The sequence below is a fragment of the Megalopta genalis genome, chromosome 14 (assembly GCF_051020955.1).
Source record: "Megalopta genalis isolate 19385.01 chromosome 14, iyMegGena1_principal, whole genome shotgun sequence".
Classification (NCBI taxonomy): domain Eukaryota; kingdom Metazoa; phylum Arthropoda; class Insecta; order Hymenoptera; family Halictidae; genus Megalopta; species Megalopta genalis.
In genome coordinates this window covers 7,134,528-7,149,819 of record NC_135026.1, presented here as the reverse complement: position 1 = coordinate 7,149,819, position 15,292 = coordinate 7,134,528, and the positions used below count along the sequence as shown (strand labels likewise).

The following is a 15,292-nucleotide window of genomic DNA, read 5'->3' as shown; positions in this document are numbered from 1 at the left end:
TTTGTTTAACGCACCAAGTTTGTCGAGCGTTCGAAATGACATCGAAGTCTTTCGTGGACGTGTTTTTAAACATTTATCACATGCATCTATAAGCGATGCAACTTTGTACCTCTTTATAGGGTCAACTTAAATTCGTCCAATAAAGAGTCAGACTCGTGATAAAGTATTTCATGGAAAATCTACTAAATAGGATTGGAATTTAGCTTGTTTAGAGCAAAATGAGGCTTGATCATTCTGTTATAAAATTTCTGGGATAGTATACTATATAATATATATACATATATTATAAATACTACAAAATAGTAGATATACTATATAGACTATAAATACTATAAATACTATATAATACTACAAATACTATAAATAATATATAGTACTACAAATACTATAAATACTATATAATTCTAGAAATACGATAAATACTAGATATACTATAAAATACTATATATAATATAAATACTATAAATAATATATAATACTACAAATACTATAAATACTATATAATTCTAAAAATACGATAAATACTAGATATACTATAAAATACTATATATACTATAAATATTATAAGTATTATATAATTCTATAAATACTATATATACTACAAATACTATGTTTATAGTATATATACTATACTGTGTGTTTATATGTATATACTACAGTCGTAGATACAGGGTGGGTCGGCACAATTTATTGCCAAAAATAATCTTTCTATTTAACCCAAAGCTATGCAGACTAACTATTATGAATATTAAACAATTTGTCATTACACATCTAAACTGCAAACAATCTGATAAATGAATGGTCCACATAAGGATCGTAGAAACATCGTAGGTAGACGATCATTCGAATCGGAGAGGTGACGCATCGCCGGCTACCTTATCCGGGGCAGAATCGACGGGCCGTTATTACACCCGCTGAAATTCCGGCGTTTATTAACCCCGAAACGATACGGTGGTCGGAGGGCGTAATAACGATAACGCCAGGCCGATAATAATTTCGAATGGGGATTTTTTTTCAATATTCGGCCACGCCAATTAAGTAAATTTATGCCGTTCGGCGATCGGGCCCACAGATTATTCAGAGCGTGACGCGGGCCGTCGCGGCGCGGCCGACGATAAAATTCATTATACCCGGAAAATTCATTTGAAAGTTGAAGTGCTGCGGCGGGGTTCCGAATGGAACGCGCGCGCGGCACGAGAATTGGGTCGCCGGCGCGGCGCGGTGTCCAAGCACCACGTAGCATGAGCGAGAGAGAAGAGAGAGAGAGAGAGAGGAGTGGTGGGAGGCATCCGAAAGCGGTGAAAAGTCAGCGTTTTTGGCGCCGACGTCGTCCGGCGATTGGCCCGTCGAATTCCGCGGGATCTCGGCACGCATCGGTCATTACACCTAATGGTTTAATATTCGCGATACAAAATTACGCGGCCGGCTATATTTGACAGAACCGGGTCGTAATGTTGGCCGGCCAATAATAATCATGCCGTCCAAGCTCGATGTCGTTTAGCTGCACTCAGCTTTAATTACATCGCTTGTCATGCGTGTTTACCGCCGGAGATATGTGTGTTTTGCTACAGCCCACCGCGGGACGGCGGGTGGGGGGGGGGTGGAGGTGCGTTATCGAATACGGCCGCCTCACCCGGGCCCGGCGGAACATTAGCCGCGCTTGCAGCGGCCCCCCTTTCATTCGCCGGCGCACGACCGATTGTTTCGCGAACAAGGAACACCGTGTTTCGTTTACCGACGCTTTATCCGCGGCCCCTGTTAACCACTCGGAATTCGGATTACGTTCTGCTTGTCCATTCGACGGCGTTCGATCCGGGCGCCGCGCTCCTCGATCCTTTGCGGTTCGACTTTCAGCCGGTTCTTTTGATAGCGGCGAGAATGCCGAGCCCCGCTGGATAAGGTGAAAACGTTTCCGACGAGGCAACCGCGCCGACTCTATTGGAATTCTTGCCTCCACTTGCTTTCGGTTTTTCGCTACGCAGGAGCTGCGTTTCCTCTCTTCGAATCGATACACTGTGCTCCGGACGGTTTGTTTGCCGACACCGTGGAATATTTGGAGTATCGATAACAAGGAAATGCAGGACGATAATTCGATAAAATCGATTATATACAATGGACCACAAAAGTGTTCGTACACCATTTAAAACGCAAAAACTTTTTCAAAACTGAACTATATGTCTTGAATTTTTTTTAAATGATGTAGAGCGACTAATCTACTAAACGATGGCTAAAAAGCTTTTTTTTTTAATTTTCCTAATACTTGGATTGAAAAGAAAAAAGAAAGAAATCTTCGCTTTTTAACTTTTCTATCTGAGCCTATAACGGAAGTTTAAAAAATGCCTTTTGTAGATCGGTGACATATGCATGTTGGAAGTTTTATCGGAATCGGTTAACTCAGTGTCCAATGCTAGCTGGATACTAGCGATGAGTCATCCAGTGTCTGATGCTAGCTGGGTATTAGCGATGACTCACCCAGTGTCTGGCGCTTGCTGGGTACTAGCGATGAGTCATCCAGTGCCCGACGCTTCCTGGGTACTAGCGATGACTCACCCAGTGTCCGGCGCTTGCTGGTTACTAGCGATGAGTCACACAGTACCCGACGCTAGCTAGGTACTAGCGATGAGTCATCCAGTGTCCGACGCTTGCTGGGTACTAGCGATGAGTTACCCGATGTCCGACGCTCCTTGACTACTATCGATGAATCACCAGCGGTGGCAGTCACTGATTGTCTGACGCGCAATGTGCATCAACGATAGCACTGGTTCATCCTAAGGTAACGCATTCGCCAGCAGAGTCGCCGAAGCGAGAAGGTTAACCGGCGTCCGTTAATGGCAGGAATATTCCCCGTTATCGTGCCGGGCGCAACAATCCATTAACTCGGAAAATAAGAGCGGATGACAAAGTTCTTCTCTTTTATCGGGAAGAGGAATTACCGGCCGATACCCTTCGCCGTTCCTCGCGGTTCAGCACGAGTAAAAAGGCGGAGAAAGCCGTCCTAGTAGGGTGGAAGAGACGGCGGTGAGGAAGGCGGAGGAGGAGGGAGGAAGGGACGAGGGAATAAAGAAGTTTGATGCCGAAGGTGGCCGGGGCTAAGCGAAAATATTAGTCGCACTCGCTCGAGCGAAATCAAAGAGGAGAAAATCAATCCGGGGGTTGGTCCTCGGTGGGAAGTTAATGCGAATTAAAATCCAATTCCGCCGGCGTCGGCTCGCATCCCCCCATTCCCGAACGTTGCGTCTTCGTGATTCCGGGGAAAACAGGAAGTTCGCCGGCGATGGTTCTCGCCGGGGAACACGGCGGGGGGACGCGGGGGCGTGACCGGAGCCGGTTCGAGGGCGAATTTACATCGGGGCCGAAGGAAAATGTTTTCCGCGACGGGCATAAATATTTAATAAACGCGCGGCAGCTCGCCGGCCATAAAATATTTTCGCCGGCGACCCATAAATATTTTTACGCGCCTTTATTTCGCGCAAAGTGTTTCTCGGATTCGCGCGCGAATACCGTCCGTCCCCGTCTCTCCCCCTCCCCCCTCCACCAATTCCACCATACCGCCGGCAACTGTTCCGCAAATCGAACCGTGTTTCCGAGCGGATTTTTTGTCGCGGAGACTCACTATGGCCGAGAAGCGGTAATTGATTCTCGAGAATTTTTCCTTTCTGTGCGACGATGGGGGTGGGGGGATGATGGTGCTATATGAAGAGGACATTGGAAATATTTCCAAGTCGGAGGAACTGGTCAGGACGATTGGTTTCCTTTATGAACTCGTGTTTAAAACATTTTAGCGGGACAGTCAGGTAACCCAGACCTGACCCAAACCGAACCCAAACCTGGCCCAAACCTGACTTAAAAGTTTTTTATATCACGCGACAATGCTCACTGATCGGCCATATGTAAACTCTCGAAAATTCCTTACTTGCAAAGGGGTTAACACTTGGACCGCCACGTTAACCACTCCCAAAATTGCATGCAGCAAAAATATTTTTTTTAATTAATTGAAAATAAGAGATTCGAATTAAATTTACGATCGCTGCTGATAAAATTAAACATTCAAGACGCGTTGTTTAATTGCTCGAGAATTTTAAATGGATCGATGCTCAGTTTCGTCGCTTACGGGAGTGCCGGAGGAGGGGGAGGGGATGATATCGCTGGAAGGCTATTCTTGTTTCCCCGGCGAACGACAACGAAGCGAAGGTCCCTATTTCGTCGAGGGACGGCTCACGGCCCCTTTCACTGCCAAAAGTTATTTCCGCTGGAAATTTATCGCTCTGCCGAGAATCGAGGCGTCATTTCCGGACGAGCGAAACAAAGAAACCGTCGCCGCGACTCGCGCGAAAGATAATTGGCGTGCCATTCTATCGTGTCCTTTGCTCTTTTTTTTTTACAGCTTTCCCTTTTTTCGGCCGCGTTCCCTCCGCCGTCCTACGCCGACGCTTTTCTATCGCACAAGCCCCCCCCCCTCACCCCTCGCCGTTTCCCTTCCCCCTTTCCACGTGCCGTGGAAAACCACCCCGACGGTGATTTCTTCCCGGAAAGAAGTGAACGGCGCGCAAGCTGACGATTGTTAAATGTACCTACGGCTCTCGGCTGATTTATTCCCCCCACCCCCTGCCACCCCCCAGGGGCTTTCGAAGCAGAGAAACCTTGGATATTTATCGTCCCCTTCCGGCGCCGCGGTAAATAATGTGTTTGCTCTTTAACGCTATTTATTTCGGGTTCCGTGAAAATGTTCCGTAACGTATTGCGGTTTTCTGCGGCGTCGCGTTTCCAAGTGGATGCCCGCGGACTCTTCTTCCGCCGCTGACGTTCCTCCGACTTCCCTCCGAATCGGCCGACGAAAGTAAGAGTCCTTTCGGCGAAGTTTCTTTCTCGTGGAAACAATTCGACAGATTTTTCACCTTTTTCAGTGTCCAGACGTTAACGTCCAATCAACCACCGACACAAAGTCAGATTTTACAATTTGTTCCGAAAAATGTCTCGCGATCCGGATATGGGTTCCTCGGATCATTTGAAGCAACTTTTTCCTCAGCGAAAATGCAATCCGCGACTTCGTTTACGAGTTATTAACGAAAAACGCTGACCAATTAGAGATCGCGTACAGCCGGCGCCCCACCCACGCGAGCTCTGTCGCTGCGTCAGTCGGCCGGCGCGACGCGGCACTGGCCGCGGACTGAGCGCCGGCCGCGCTCGCTCTCAGATTGGTCCGCGTTTTTCATTAATAACTCGTAAACGAAGCCTTGGATTGAATTTTCGCTAAGGAGAAAGTTGCTTCAAATGATCTCAGGAATGTTTTTCACGGGTTTCCATAATTCTACCACAATGTTTTGCATAATAGTGGAATATCCTACCACGCTCCAGCCATACTCGCTCTACAAACAGAGGTGTCCCTTCTCAGAGAAGTGACCCCCCCCCCCTGAAAAATTCTAAAACGAACGACGAAGTGCCCCTTCCAATCCTTTTTATTTGCAGCGTCGCGATAAGCGAAATTTCAATCGGCGCTTTTCCAGAGGACGCGGCGGCATGCGGCGTTGCAAAATCGTGTCCACGTGGAGGCCCAATATGCGCGTAATTAAATTTCCCGACGGCTCGAATGGAAAGAAACAACGAGATTGCGCGGCGTGTACACACCGAAAGTGGAAAATTCTCGCGATCGATTAGAGAGCCGCGGTCGGCCATTTCGCTGGCACGCGCGCGCGACAAAGAACGGCCCCATGGGGGCGCGGGGGAGGGGGGGAAGGGGGCACGCCGATTGATTAATTAAAAAGTTCCAAGTGCCGTGTCGAGGAGCCCGGCTCGAGCCCCGCGGATAGCGTGCCCTTTTCCCGTTCCCTTTCCGCCGGTTCGAGACGCCATCGACACGCGATTCGCGCCAACGCCGGCCGTCCCCCCTCGAAACCCTCGAATTCGATTCGATTCGATACGATTCCGTTCGACCGGCAACTTCGGACTCCGTCGGCCCAAATTTCATCGTTTCCTCAACACGCCCCTGATAAGTCGGCCGACGGATAGTCGACCCAATTACGGCCCCCGTTCACTTCCACGTCGGAATTACGACCGCGATCATTCGAAAGTAGATCGTTCTACAGACCGCGCTGATAACGAAGATCTTCTGGATCTAGCTTCAGGGGCGACACTATCAATTTTGATGACGCGGAGATACGCTGCCCGGGTCATCATTTCGAGCGGCTCTTTCCTTCGTATGGCCTTATACGCTCGTCGCCCGGCCTTAGTTTCCGTGATATCCGCGAGAAACCGTAGACATAACCTATACATAACCTAGACTTAACCTAAACCCAACGCCGATCTCGGTCGTACCTAACCTGTACTAACAAAAAGGGACTTAGGCGTTGTAAAGGTTATTAAATGTATCGAGCAAACTTAACCTCAATTTGGATTAAATTTGACGTTGAAATTTTGAAATTTTAGGTAAATTTTATTTCATTTGGATTCTGGTCAGGTAAAAGTAGCATTGGAAATTTAGAGTTGTAATTTGGATGTTCTATCAATTTTTATTGTTTGTTTATGAATATTTAGTTAATATTGCTTTAAATCCAAATGTATTTCAATAAATTGTAATAGGGGTTTAATTAGTGGAACTAAATTTTAGATTAAATTGAATATTAAAATTTGGAAATTTTAGGTAAATTTTATATAATCTATAAAAATTCACAGTTTTATAATTATTTACTGATTCTGGCTAGGTAAAAATAGCACTGTACATTTAGGGTTGTAATTTGGAAGTTCTATAAATCTGTATTGTTTGTTTACAAATATTTAGTTTGTATTGCTTTAAATCCAAATTTATTTCAACAAATTGTAATGGGGGTTTAATTAGTGGAACTAAATTTTAGATTAAATTGAATATTAAAATTTGGAAATTTTAGGTAAATTTTATATAATCTATATAAAAAAATTCACAGTTTTATAATTATTTACTGATTCTGGCTAGGTAAAAATAGCACTGTACATTTAGGGTTGTAATTTGGAAGTTCTATAAATCTGTATTGTTTGTTTACAAATATTTAGTTTGTATTGCTTTAAATCCAAATTTATTTCAACAAATTGTAATGGGGGTTCGATTAGTGGAACCAAATTTTAGGTTAAATTAAATACTAAAATTCTGAAATTTTAGGTAAATTTTATTTAATCTATGCAAATTCACAGATTTTATAATTATCTATTGATTCTGGCTAGGTAAAAATAGCAATCAAATGCACAATAATATATTTCCAAATAGTATTATTTACTTATACGAATATTTCAATTTTATTAATTTATGTCAAATTATTTAAAATTTTCCCAGCCCTAGTTAATACTAATAATAGAATAAAAAAAAATAGTGAAATAAAATAAAAATCAACTGAGCCCCGTTCTTCCAACCAAACAATTTTATATTGCAATACAAAAACTGACTTACATCGACGAGATTCGAACCCTGAACGTACGGTTGGCAGTCGAATATGTCATTCAATCGGCCACTACTTCTTTCTGTGCGTGTTAACACATTGACGGCCGCGCCGAGAACATCTGAAAATTTCATAGAATTAATGTATTTTAATCAATGAAATTAAACTTGCAAGCAAAGTTATACGATTACTATTTCAACTATTCTATCCAGCGATTACTATTTCAATTATTACTATTTCATTCTTGCTTCTTGCGAAGCTCAATAAAATCAAGAAATTTTTATGGGTCAGCATAGAAATTGAATTTTAAATAATTTCTTCAGCCGCATACGGATGACACGGCAATCAAAGTGTTAATTTAACGTATCTATCTTATTCGGATGTGTACGAGAATGTCTCAAAAAACGATGCTAAGCGGTCGCTAAAACATTAACTTGTTCTCGTTCCGAGGCCGATTTCCACGATCGTAAGTTCCCCTTGTTAGCGTTACAACGTGTCGAGAAACGGGATCGATTTTCCTTCTGCCGACTTGGCGTCATAAAAACAGGAATAAGTTAATTCCGAATAGAAAAGCGTTGATCGAGGCGATCGTGGCCGGCGGCGGCGGTTCGTGTCCCAGGGAAATAAATAACGTCACATGCGACTAATCGCTCACGGGATCTGTTCGTGCGCGTAGATCCAGCGTTTCCTAATGAACCCGGAATCGGGAAGAGCGTGGAAGAATCGAGCAGAAACGGCGTTCGTAGAAAAAAAAAAGAAAAAGAAAATGTCCGGGAGTCCGCCGTTGTCCGCCGTCGTCAGCGGATCTTCTTTTTTTCGTCGATCGGAAAACTGATTTCGTCGGGGCGGACCGCAAAAATCTCGTTATTTTTATGGTTAATTAGACATGTATTGCGCCGGTGGACCAAAGGCGATTCCGGCAAAGGAGACTTGATTTTTCCGTCTCGTTAGGCGATTCCCCGATACGAGCCAGCAGCCGGCCAAAGGGACCGGGGATAAGGGCGAGATCCCCGGGCCACCTCCGGGCCACCCCCAGCGTCCGCACCCACACTCCCGTCCCGGCTGAATCGGGCACTCTCTCTTTGTGTTTCGATCGGGAGAACAAATCGTGAACTTCGACGGTCGTTAGTTACGTTCGCCGGGCGAAACTTTTGACAATGTATCGCCCGGAATCGCTGCCGCCCGGCAGAATTTCAATGCCGGAAAGCGGAACCGTGTTCCTCCAACTTCGGGCATTTTCTTCGATTTCATCGCGCTTCGTTAAGCACCGCCTCGCGCGGAACCTCCGCTGTTCGGCGTAATTTATAATTATCGACACAATGGGAAATTAACGTCTCCGTTCAGGTGCTTGTCGTAATTGCGATACTTGGCTCCGAAGTGAACTTACGTATGCGAGAGGAATAATCGGGAACGTTCTCCAGCGCGTGCCGGATGGATAAAAATAATTTAGGATACTAGAAGGAAAATTTGATAGACCGTAGGCACGGAACGATTCCCGAGGCGATTTGAAGCAACTTTTTCCTTTGCGAAAATCTTCTCCGACGCTCCGTTCACGAGTTATCGACGAAAAACGTGAACCAATCGGGGCGCGAGCGCGGTCGAGACCCCGCCCCGCGGCCAATGCGGCGTCACGCTCGTTGCCCCGCCGCGGCACGCCAGCTACGCTCGCGCCCTGATTAGTCCACGTTTTTCGTTAATAACTCGTGAACGAAGCTTCGTAGAAGATTTTCGCAAAGGAGAAAGTTTCTTCAAATCGTCTCAGCAATCGCTCCTTCAGTTTGCAACACTATTTTCGGAAAACCTTGTCTAATGAGAATATAACCGAACATGTTGCGCGTCTAAGGAGTTGAAGAGCCGCGATCGAGTCGACTCGCGAGAAATCCGAGGAAGACACGGGAGGATCGCGAGGGCGAGGGGTTGGGCGGAGTGCGCGGGTTACGGAGTGGCGTGGATATCGTGGCAGCGCGAAGGGTTGACGTTGCGGCTTTAATGGAAGCTCGTTAGATACGGAGAAGGAAAAAGACCGGTGGGTTGAGGGGGGGGGGGGCGCAAATCGGCCATAGGCAGGCACAATGCGAACTCTAACGAGACAAATCTGACGTCGCACCCTCGGGCCAGTCCCAAAGCCCCCTCCTGCTTAGCGGAGCGATCCCCCTCCCGCCGTGTCGGCGAAGGTTCGCGACAGAACACGTCTCGCGACCCTTCTGCCTTTCGGCCTCCTTGTCCCCCGGACCGCCGTGGTATTATTTTCGGGCTTAATGAGGCGGCGGCTGCAGCCCGGCCAACAATCCAAGATGCTACTCAAACATGAACGAGCGCGACGGAATATTCGCGAGCACTTTCCGTCGCCGACGCGGGGACGCGATTGTTCGCCGAGTTCGAGCGCCAATCGATTTTTCGCCCTACGAATCTCCCTGGAAAACACCGGCGACGCCAGGCGCCTCGTCTCGCCTGTTTGCGGATTTTCTGGATTTTCCTTATAAGATGTTTACCGCGGTAAATGGGCTCGGCTGTTTTCACAGCGTTACAGCTTTCACACGGGATTAGCCGTGTCGCTGTTAGCGCCCCGCCGACGTCCCGACAGGCAGAATTGGGTCGCGTGTTCCGTTGACCAAGCCTCAAAGCGTCGCTTCGAGAATTTTTTCGCGATCCGTTTCGTCAACCAGCCACTGGAACTGATTAGTTCGTTATGCCTTGCACACCCGGGACTTCCCGTAGATACAGTTTTTTTCGGTCATCTCTGACGCGGAGATTGCAAAAGTTCCGGTTGGAAGTTTCTAACGAGTGATTTTTAAGGACATTTTACGTGTGAGCATGTTGTTTTGCGAGAAGGATTTTTGGTGCGATGATTTTTGACAAACTTTGGTAATCTAGATCTATTCCACCATTTTACCGTGAGTGCTTGTTATTTTAAAAATTTTCATGCGCTGAGTTGGCTCGGATTTTGCACGAAGATTTGTTTTGCGGTAAGGCAATTGTTGCGAGAAAGAGACAGTCTGAGATCCAAAGTTTTGTTCAGAGTATAGTATGCGCTAGAGTTAAACTTTACTTTAGGGATCCAGAGATTTTTGGCTCTTTTATCCATATTTCCGTACATTCTGTCGAGAAAATTCCAAAAATTCAAGTCCCAAGGCGCACAAACTGTTGCTTCAAAAGTTACACGCGTTCAAAGCTGACGAATTTCAAGCGTTTTTTACTCCGTCCGTTGATGTATTGGGTTGTTCGAAAAGTTGTTTCGTTCTTTTACGAGAAAATAAAAAACAATTTTTTAACGTTTCAAATAAGAAAAAAACTTTCCGACATCTTTCTGGTGTTTTCAAAATCTTATCTTGTAGAAGCCTCGTTGTTTATTCGTAAAATGCTAAATCACGTGCTTCTTTAACGAGCTTACAAATGAAATTTTTTTTGAGAAACGAAAAAACTTTCCGAACGACCAATAGCTCCACGAGCGGCGTCGCCAGATGACAGCATAGATATCAAAGAAATTCCTCACAAGAGCCTTTAAGTGGCAGCACAAGCACGGATGAATAGCCATTTTGGCTAACCTGTCGTATAAAAAGACTTTGATCGCGTGTAACTTTTGAAGCAATAGTTTGCGCGCCTTGGTACTTGAATTTTTGGAATTTTCTCGACAAAATCTACGGAAATATGCATAAAAGAGCCAAAAACCTCTGGACCCCTAAAGTAAAGTTTAACCCTAACGCTTACTATACTCTGAACAAAACTTTGGATCTCAGACTGTCTCTTTCTCGCAACAATTGCATTACCGTAAAACAAATCTTAGAACGCGAAAATTTTCAAAATCACAAGCATTCACGGAAGAACATTCTTCGCAAAATTCTGTAAGCTAGCTTTCGAGCCGCCAATTAATTCTGCCATAAATGCATAAAATCCTCGTTCGGCTAATGAACCGATCCGTCGAGGCCGCACGAGCAATCACTTTCGGCGCCAGGATTCCGTATCCTGAATCGCGCGCGACACACGCAGAATGTTGTTTCAATATTCTGGAAAGTGCAGCTCGTTCCGTAAAGTATATCCCATTTCGAACGTGATTCCCATTTCGGATTCGTCCCGAGCCTAGCCCCAAGTTTCTCGTTCTCCCTGTCGGATCCGCAACGGAAAATAAACTCGCGCGCGAGTTTGCTTTACAACTTTAAGTTCGCTATAATGCGAGCGCCGCCACCCCCCCCCTCTTCCCACCGCGCGCCACGCCGAGATTGATGTAAACTGGTCGAGTGCAAAACTGGATCTGCGGTTCGCTGCTCGAGTTGCCGGAAACCCCTCGGACCTTTTTCCGCGCGCCCTGCTAAGTTCCCCATTGGCCGGGAACATTTGGCCAAGGTGCTGGCGAGCCGGCCGCAAACCCTTCGCCAAATTTATCGACGTGCTCCCGGGATCCGAGAACACCGGGGCCGCCCCTGTAACGTAATCGTCCCACGATACTAAAAAAAAAACTGCTAGAAAATAACTTTGAGATTTTCTTGCAAAGACGGTCCGCCGTCGATGATTAAGGGAGCAGGGAACCGATGCAGTGTTACTGTACTCGCACAGTAGAAAGACAATTGTTCTTTACAGAAGTACAATTTGGGGTGCTATTTTTTTTTAATTCCTGCTTTCACGTCATCGTAGAATAATTTCTAAAATTCGGCAGCATATTGTGGGTTTTTTGATCCACGTGATGATATAATGCACAACGTTAACTACTTTATTGAACAATATTAATGATAGTCTCTATTGCAGTATTGCTGTTTAACGTCGCATGGATCCATTTTGGAAAGGTCGAGTCCTCTTGTTAGAAATGCAATCTAGGGTGAAATTTAAGTTTAAGTTTAAGTTTCTAATCCCTAAGTCCGTCGATAACATCGAACATCGATAGATCTACTGAAAATTCCATATAGTTGGCAACACTGGAATTACACCTGTTCTGTGACAGTACTTTTAGTCATCTGTTATAGAATGGTACATGTCCTAATAGGCACTGGTCATCTTAAAGACGTCTTATTTCAGATTTTAAAAGAACGTCCAATTCGGGACGTCTTTAAGACATCTTATTTCAGACATTAAAAGGACGTCCTTAAGACGTCTTATTTCAGACTTCGAAAGGACCTCCAATTCGGGATGTTTTATTTCATACACTTTAAGACATCCTATTTAAGACTTTAAAAGGACGTCTTTAAGATGTCTTATCTCGGACTTTAAAAGGACGTCCTTAAGACGTCTATTTCAGACTTCAAAAGGACATCTTTAAGACGTCTTATTTCAGACTTCAAAAGGACGTCTTTAAGACGTCTTATTTCAGACTTTAAAAAGACGCTCAAGGAACGTCCCGAATGTCCTACACCAGGCGTCTCAAAGACGTCTTTGTGCTATCTCTAGGATAACTTGATGCAAGTGAAAAGTGACATAACCTAACCTAATTTTCTATTCTAATACGAAGAAAATAGACATCACATGTATACAATTAGTCAGAATCTCTCAGATAAATTTATATTCACGGGAGCGTTCGTCTCAATTTTGTTTTTGGTCTGTATATCGGGTCTCGGCTTGGGTAGATCGATGATTAATGGTGGTCCGGTAGAAATTTCGCAAAAGCGAGTATCCGGACTGTTTCGTAACTGTCCGGTCCTCAAGGCGGTCGATCCGGCCGCAAGAAAACGTCGTTAGGGGAAGATCGATAGAGGAAAGTTTCTTGTTGATTCCACTCGGAGAAGGTAATTTGTAATTCAGCCGATCTTCGGTCGAGATGTCCCGCCTTCCTGTTAAGTTCGCGGAGTATCTCTCCGCGTTGAAGGAGTCCCCGAGCCGGGAGTTTATAGATCGATCGTTCATCGGGTCGTTGGCTCGCTGGAATTAGGAAACGAGCGTTAATTGATTCTGATGGTGTCCCGAAGCAGGATAAATTATTCCTCGATTTGTCGCTGGCGTATTCCCTCCCTTGCGTCTTGTTACTCCGCCGGTGTCAGAGGTGACGGTAAATCTTCCGTTCTAAATTGTTAATTTTCGGTGAAGGACCGCTGCAGGGAGAAGTAAGACACCTTGTTAGAGACCAAAAACAACCCAACGGGCTTCAGGACGTTCGAAATCGTTTCACCCTCAATTTTTAGAAGTCCCTCGATCTATTCCAGCAACTGCAACTTCGTTCGAAGCGTGCTAAGGAGATCACAAAAATTGCCTGGCACACTTCCAGGCATCTACAAATAGGGCTGCATTTAATATTTAACATTTAGTGGAGATTAATTTCATAGTAAGCGGTCTGGGCGTGGATTACTCTGTTTAGCATATAGGTTATGTAATATTAAATCACCTGACACACGAAGTGACACTGTTTGCTCAGTTTAAGAGAAAATAACGTTACTTACATCTCTAAAAACAAAAGCGCTGAGTTCATACAGAGTATGCCATAATTATCTTAACACCTGGAAAGGGGCGATTCCTGAGGTCATTTGAAGCAACTTTTTCCTTAGCGAAAATGTTCTACGAGGCTTTGTTCAGGAGTTATTGACGAAAAACAGCAGACCAATGAGAGATCGCGTACGGCTGATGCCCTGCCCACGCCGGTGGCCGGTGCGACGCGGCATTGGCCACAGGGGCGGAGCGGCGGTCGCGCTGGCTCTCCGATTGGTCACACTTTTTCGTTAATAACTCGTAAACGAAGCGGCGGATTGCATTTTCGCTAAGGAAAAAGTTGCTTCAAATGATCTCAGGAATGTTTCCCACAGTTTTTCACAATTCCTTGCCTAAATGTTGCCGATTTTCTTGAAAATTTCAGCGAGCTCGCCGGAGCCACGCACGTGCCCCTACCTGGGCAAGTTCACGGTGACGGGCGTGAACCGGAACCAGCGCAACATTCGCGAGAGCCGGAGGAACCAGCATCAAGAGGGCGTCAGAAGGGAGCGAGAGAAGGTGCGGCACGCGCAGGAGCGGACGCAGGAGGAACGGCGGGGTCGTAAGCTGGACTTCGAGGCGGAGAAACGGCGGGCGAACAACGAGTACCTGGTGCACGAGAGAATGGGCAGGCGGGCCAGATCGAACCGGAACAACCGGGCCCACCGGGACTTCAGTCTGGAGGAGGTCTCCTCGAAGAAGTCGCTGGACATCGAGGACCTGCTCTGGGACCACTCCAGGTCCAAGGCGAGGAGGTCCGAGGAGCAACGGGTACCCGGCGACAGGTCCAAGGCGAGGAGGCCGCAGGAAAGATCGAAGAGGAGCCCGAAGATGGAGGACTTCCGGTGGACCGCGGAGGACCTCGAACCGTTCAAGCAGATATGGTCCGACTTTGACGACTCCGACGTGGCGACCATCCTCGAGATGCAGGCCGATTACTTCGGTGATTATCCGGACACCGCGGACCTACCCAAGAAGAGGTCCGGCTGGCACCATCGCCGCATGACCTACAAGGACCTGTTCAGGACCAGGAGGGACCTCGAGGAGCTAGACTCCGGCGAGTCCTCCGAGAGGAGGGAGAAGAGAGAGGAGGACATCTCTAGATGCAGCTCGGAGGTCACCACCATCACCATCGGCTGCTCCACGGCGGACAGGATGGAGTTCCAGACGGACTGCGTCGACGACAACTCCATTGGTGAGTAGCCTGCTAGGTCTGCAGAGGCATTTGAAAACAGATTGAAATTTTAGAGTTGTATACACAGCCGAGTTTTATTTATAAGACTGTCTCAATCATCAACCGGTGGCGTCTTATCAGTCTGCAAAACGAGCTGCAAGAAATTTGGTCACCACTTCAAGGTTAAGTATGTTGTTAAGACGCCATCTATATGAATCGTACACAAATAACATCAAGACAGACTTTGAGATTGTTCTCAAGAAACGTCTATAAATCTATGTGACGTCTCAAAATCATGCTTAAAGTCTTATAAAGAAGGCTCCACTATGAA

General features: G+C 46.1%; 1 protein-coding gene across 2 annotated transcripts in view; it reads left to right on the top strand.

Annotated features, from left to right (window-relative positions):
- LOC117225809 (uncharacterized) overlaps positions 1 to 15,292 on the top strand; it is a 692,652-nt gene that overhangs the window by 657,419 nt on the left and 19,941 nt on the right. For both annotated transcript variants that reach the window (XM_033479585.2, XM_076526300.1), the window contains one exon: positions 14,173 to 14,982. In XM_033479585.2, the coding sequence (XP_033335476.1) occupies positions 14,173 to 14,982 (810 nt within the window). The remainder of the gene's footprint in view (positions 1 to 14,172; positions 14,983 to 15,292) is intronic.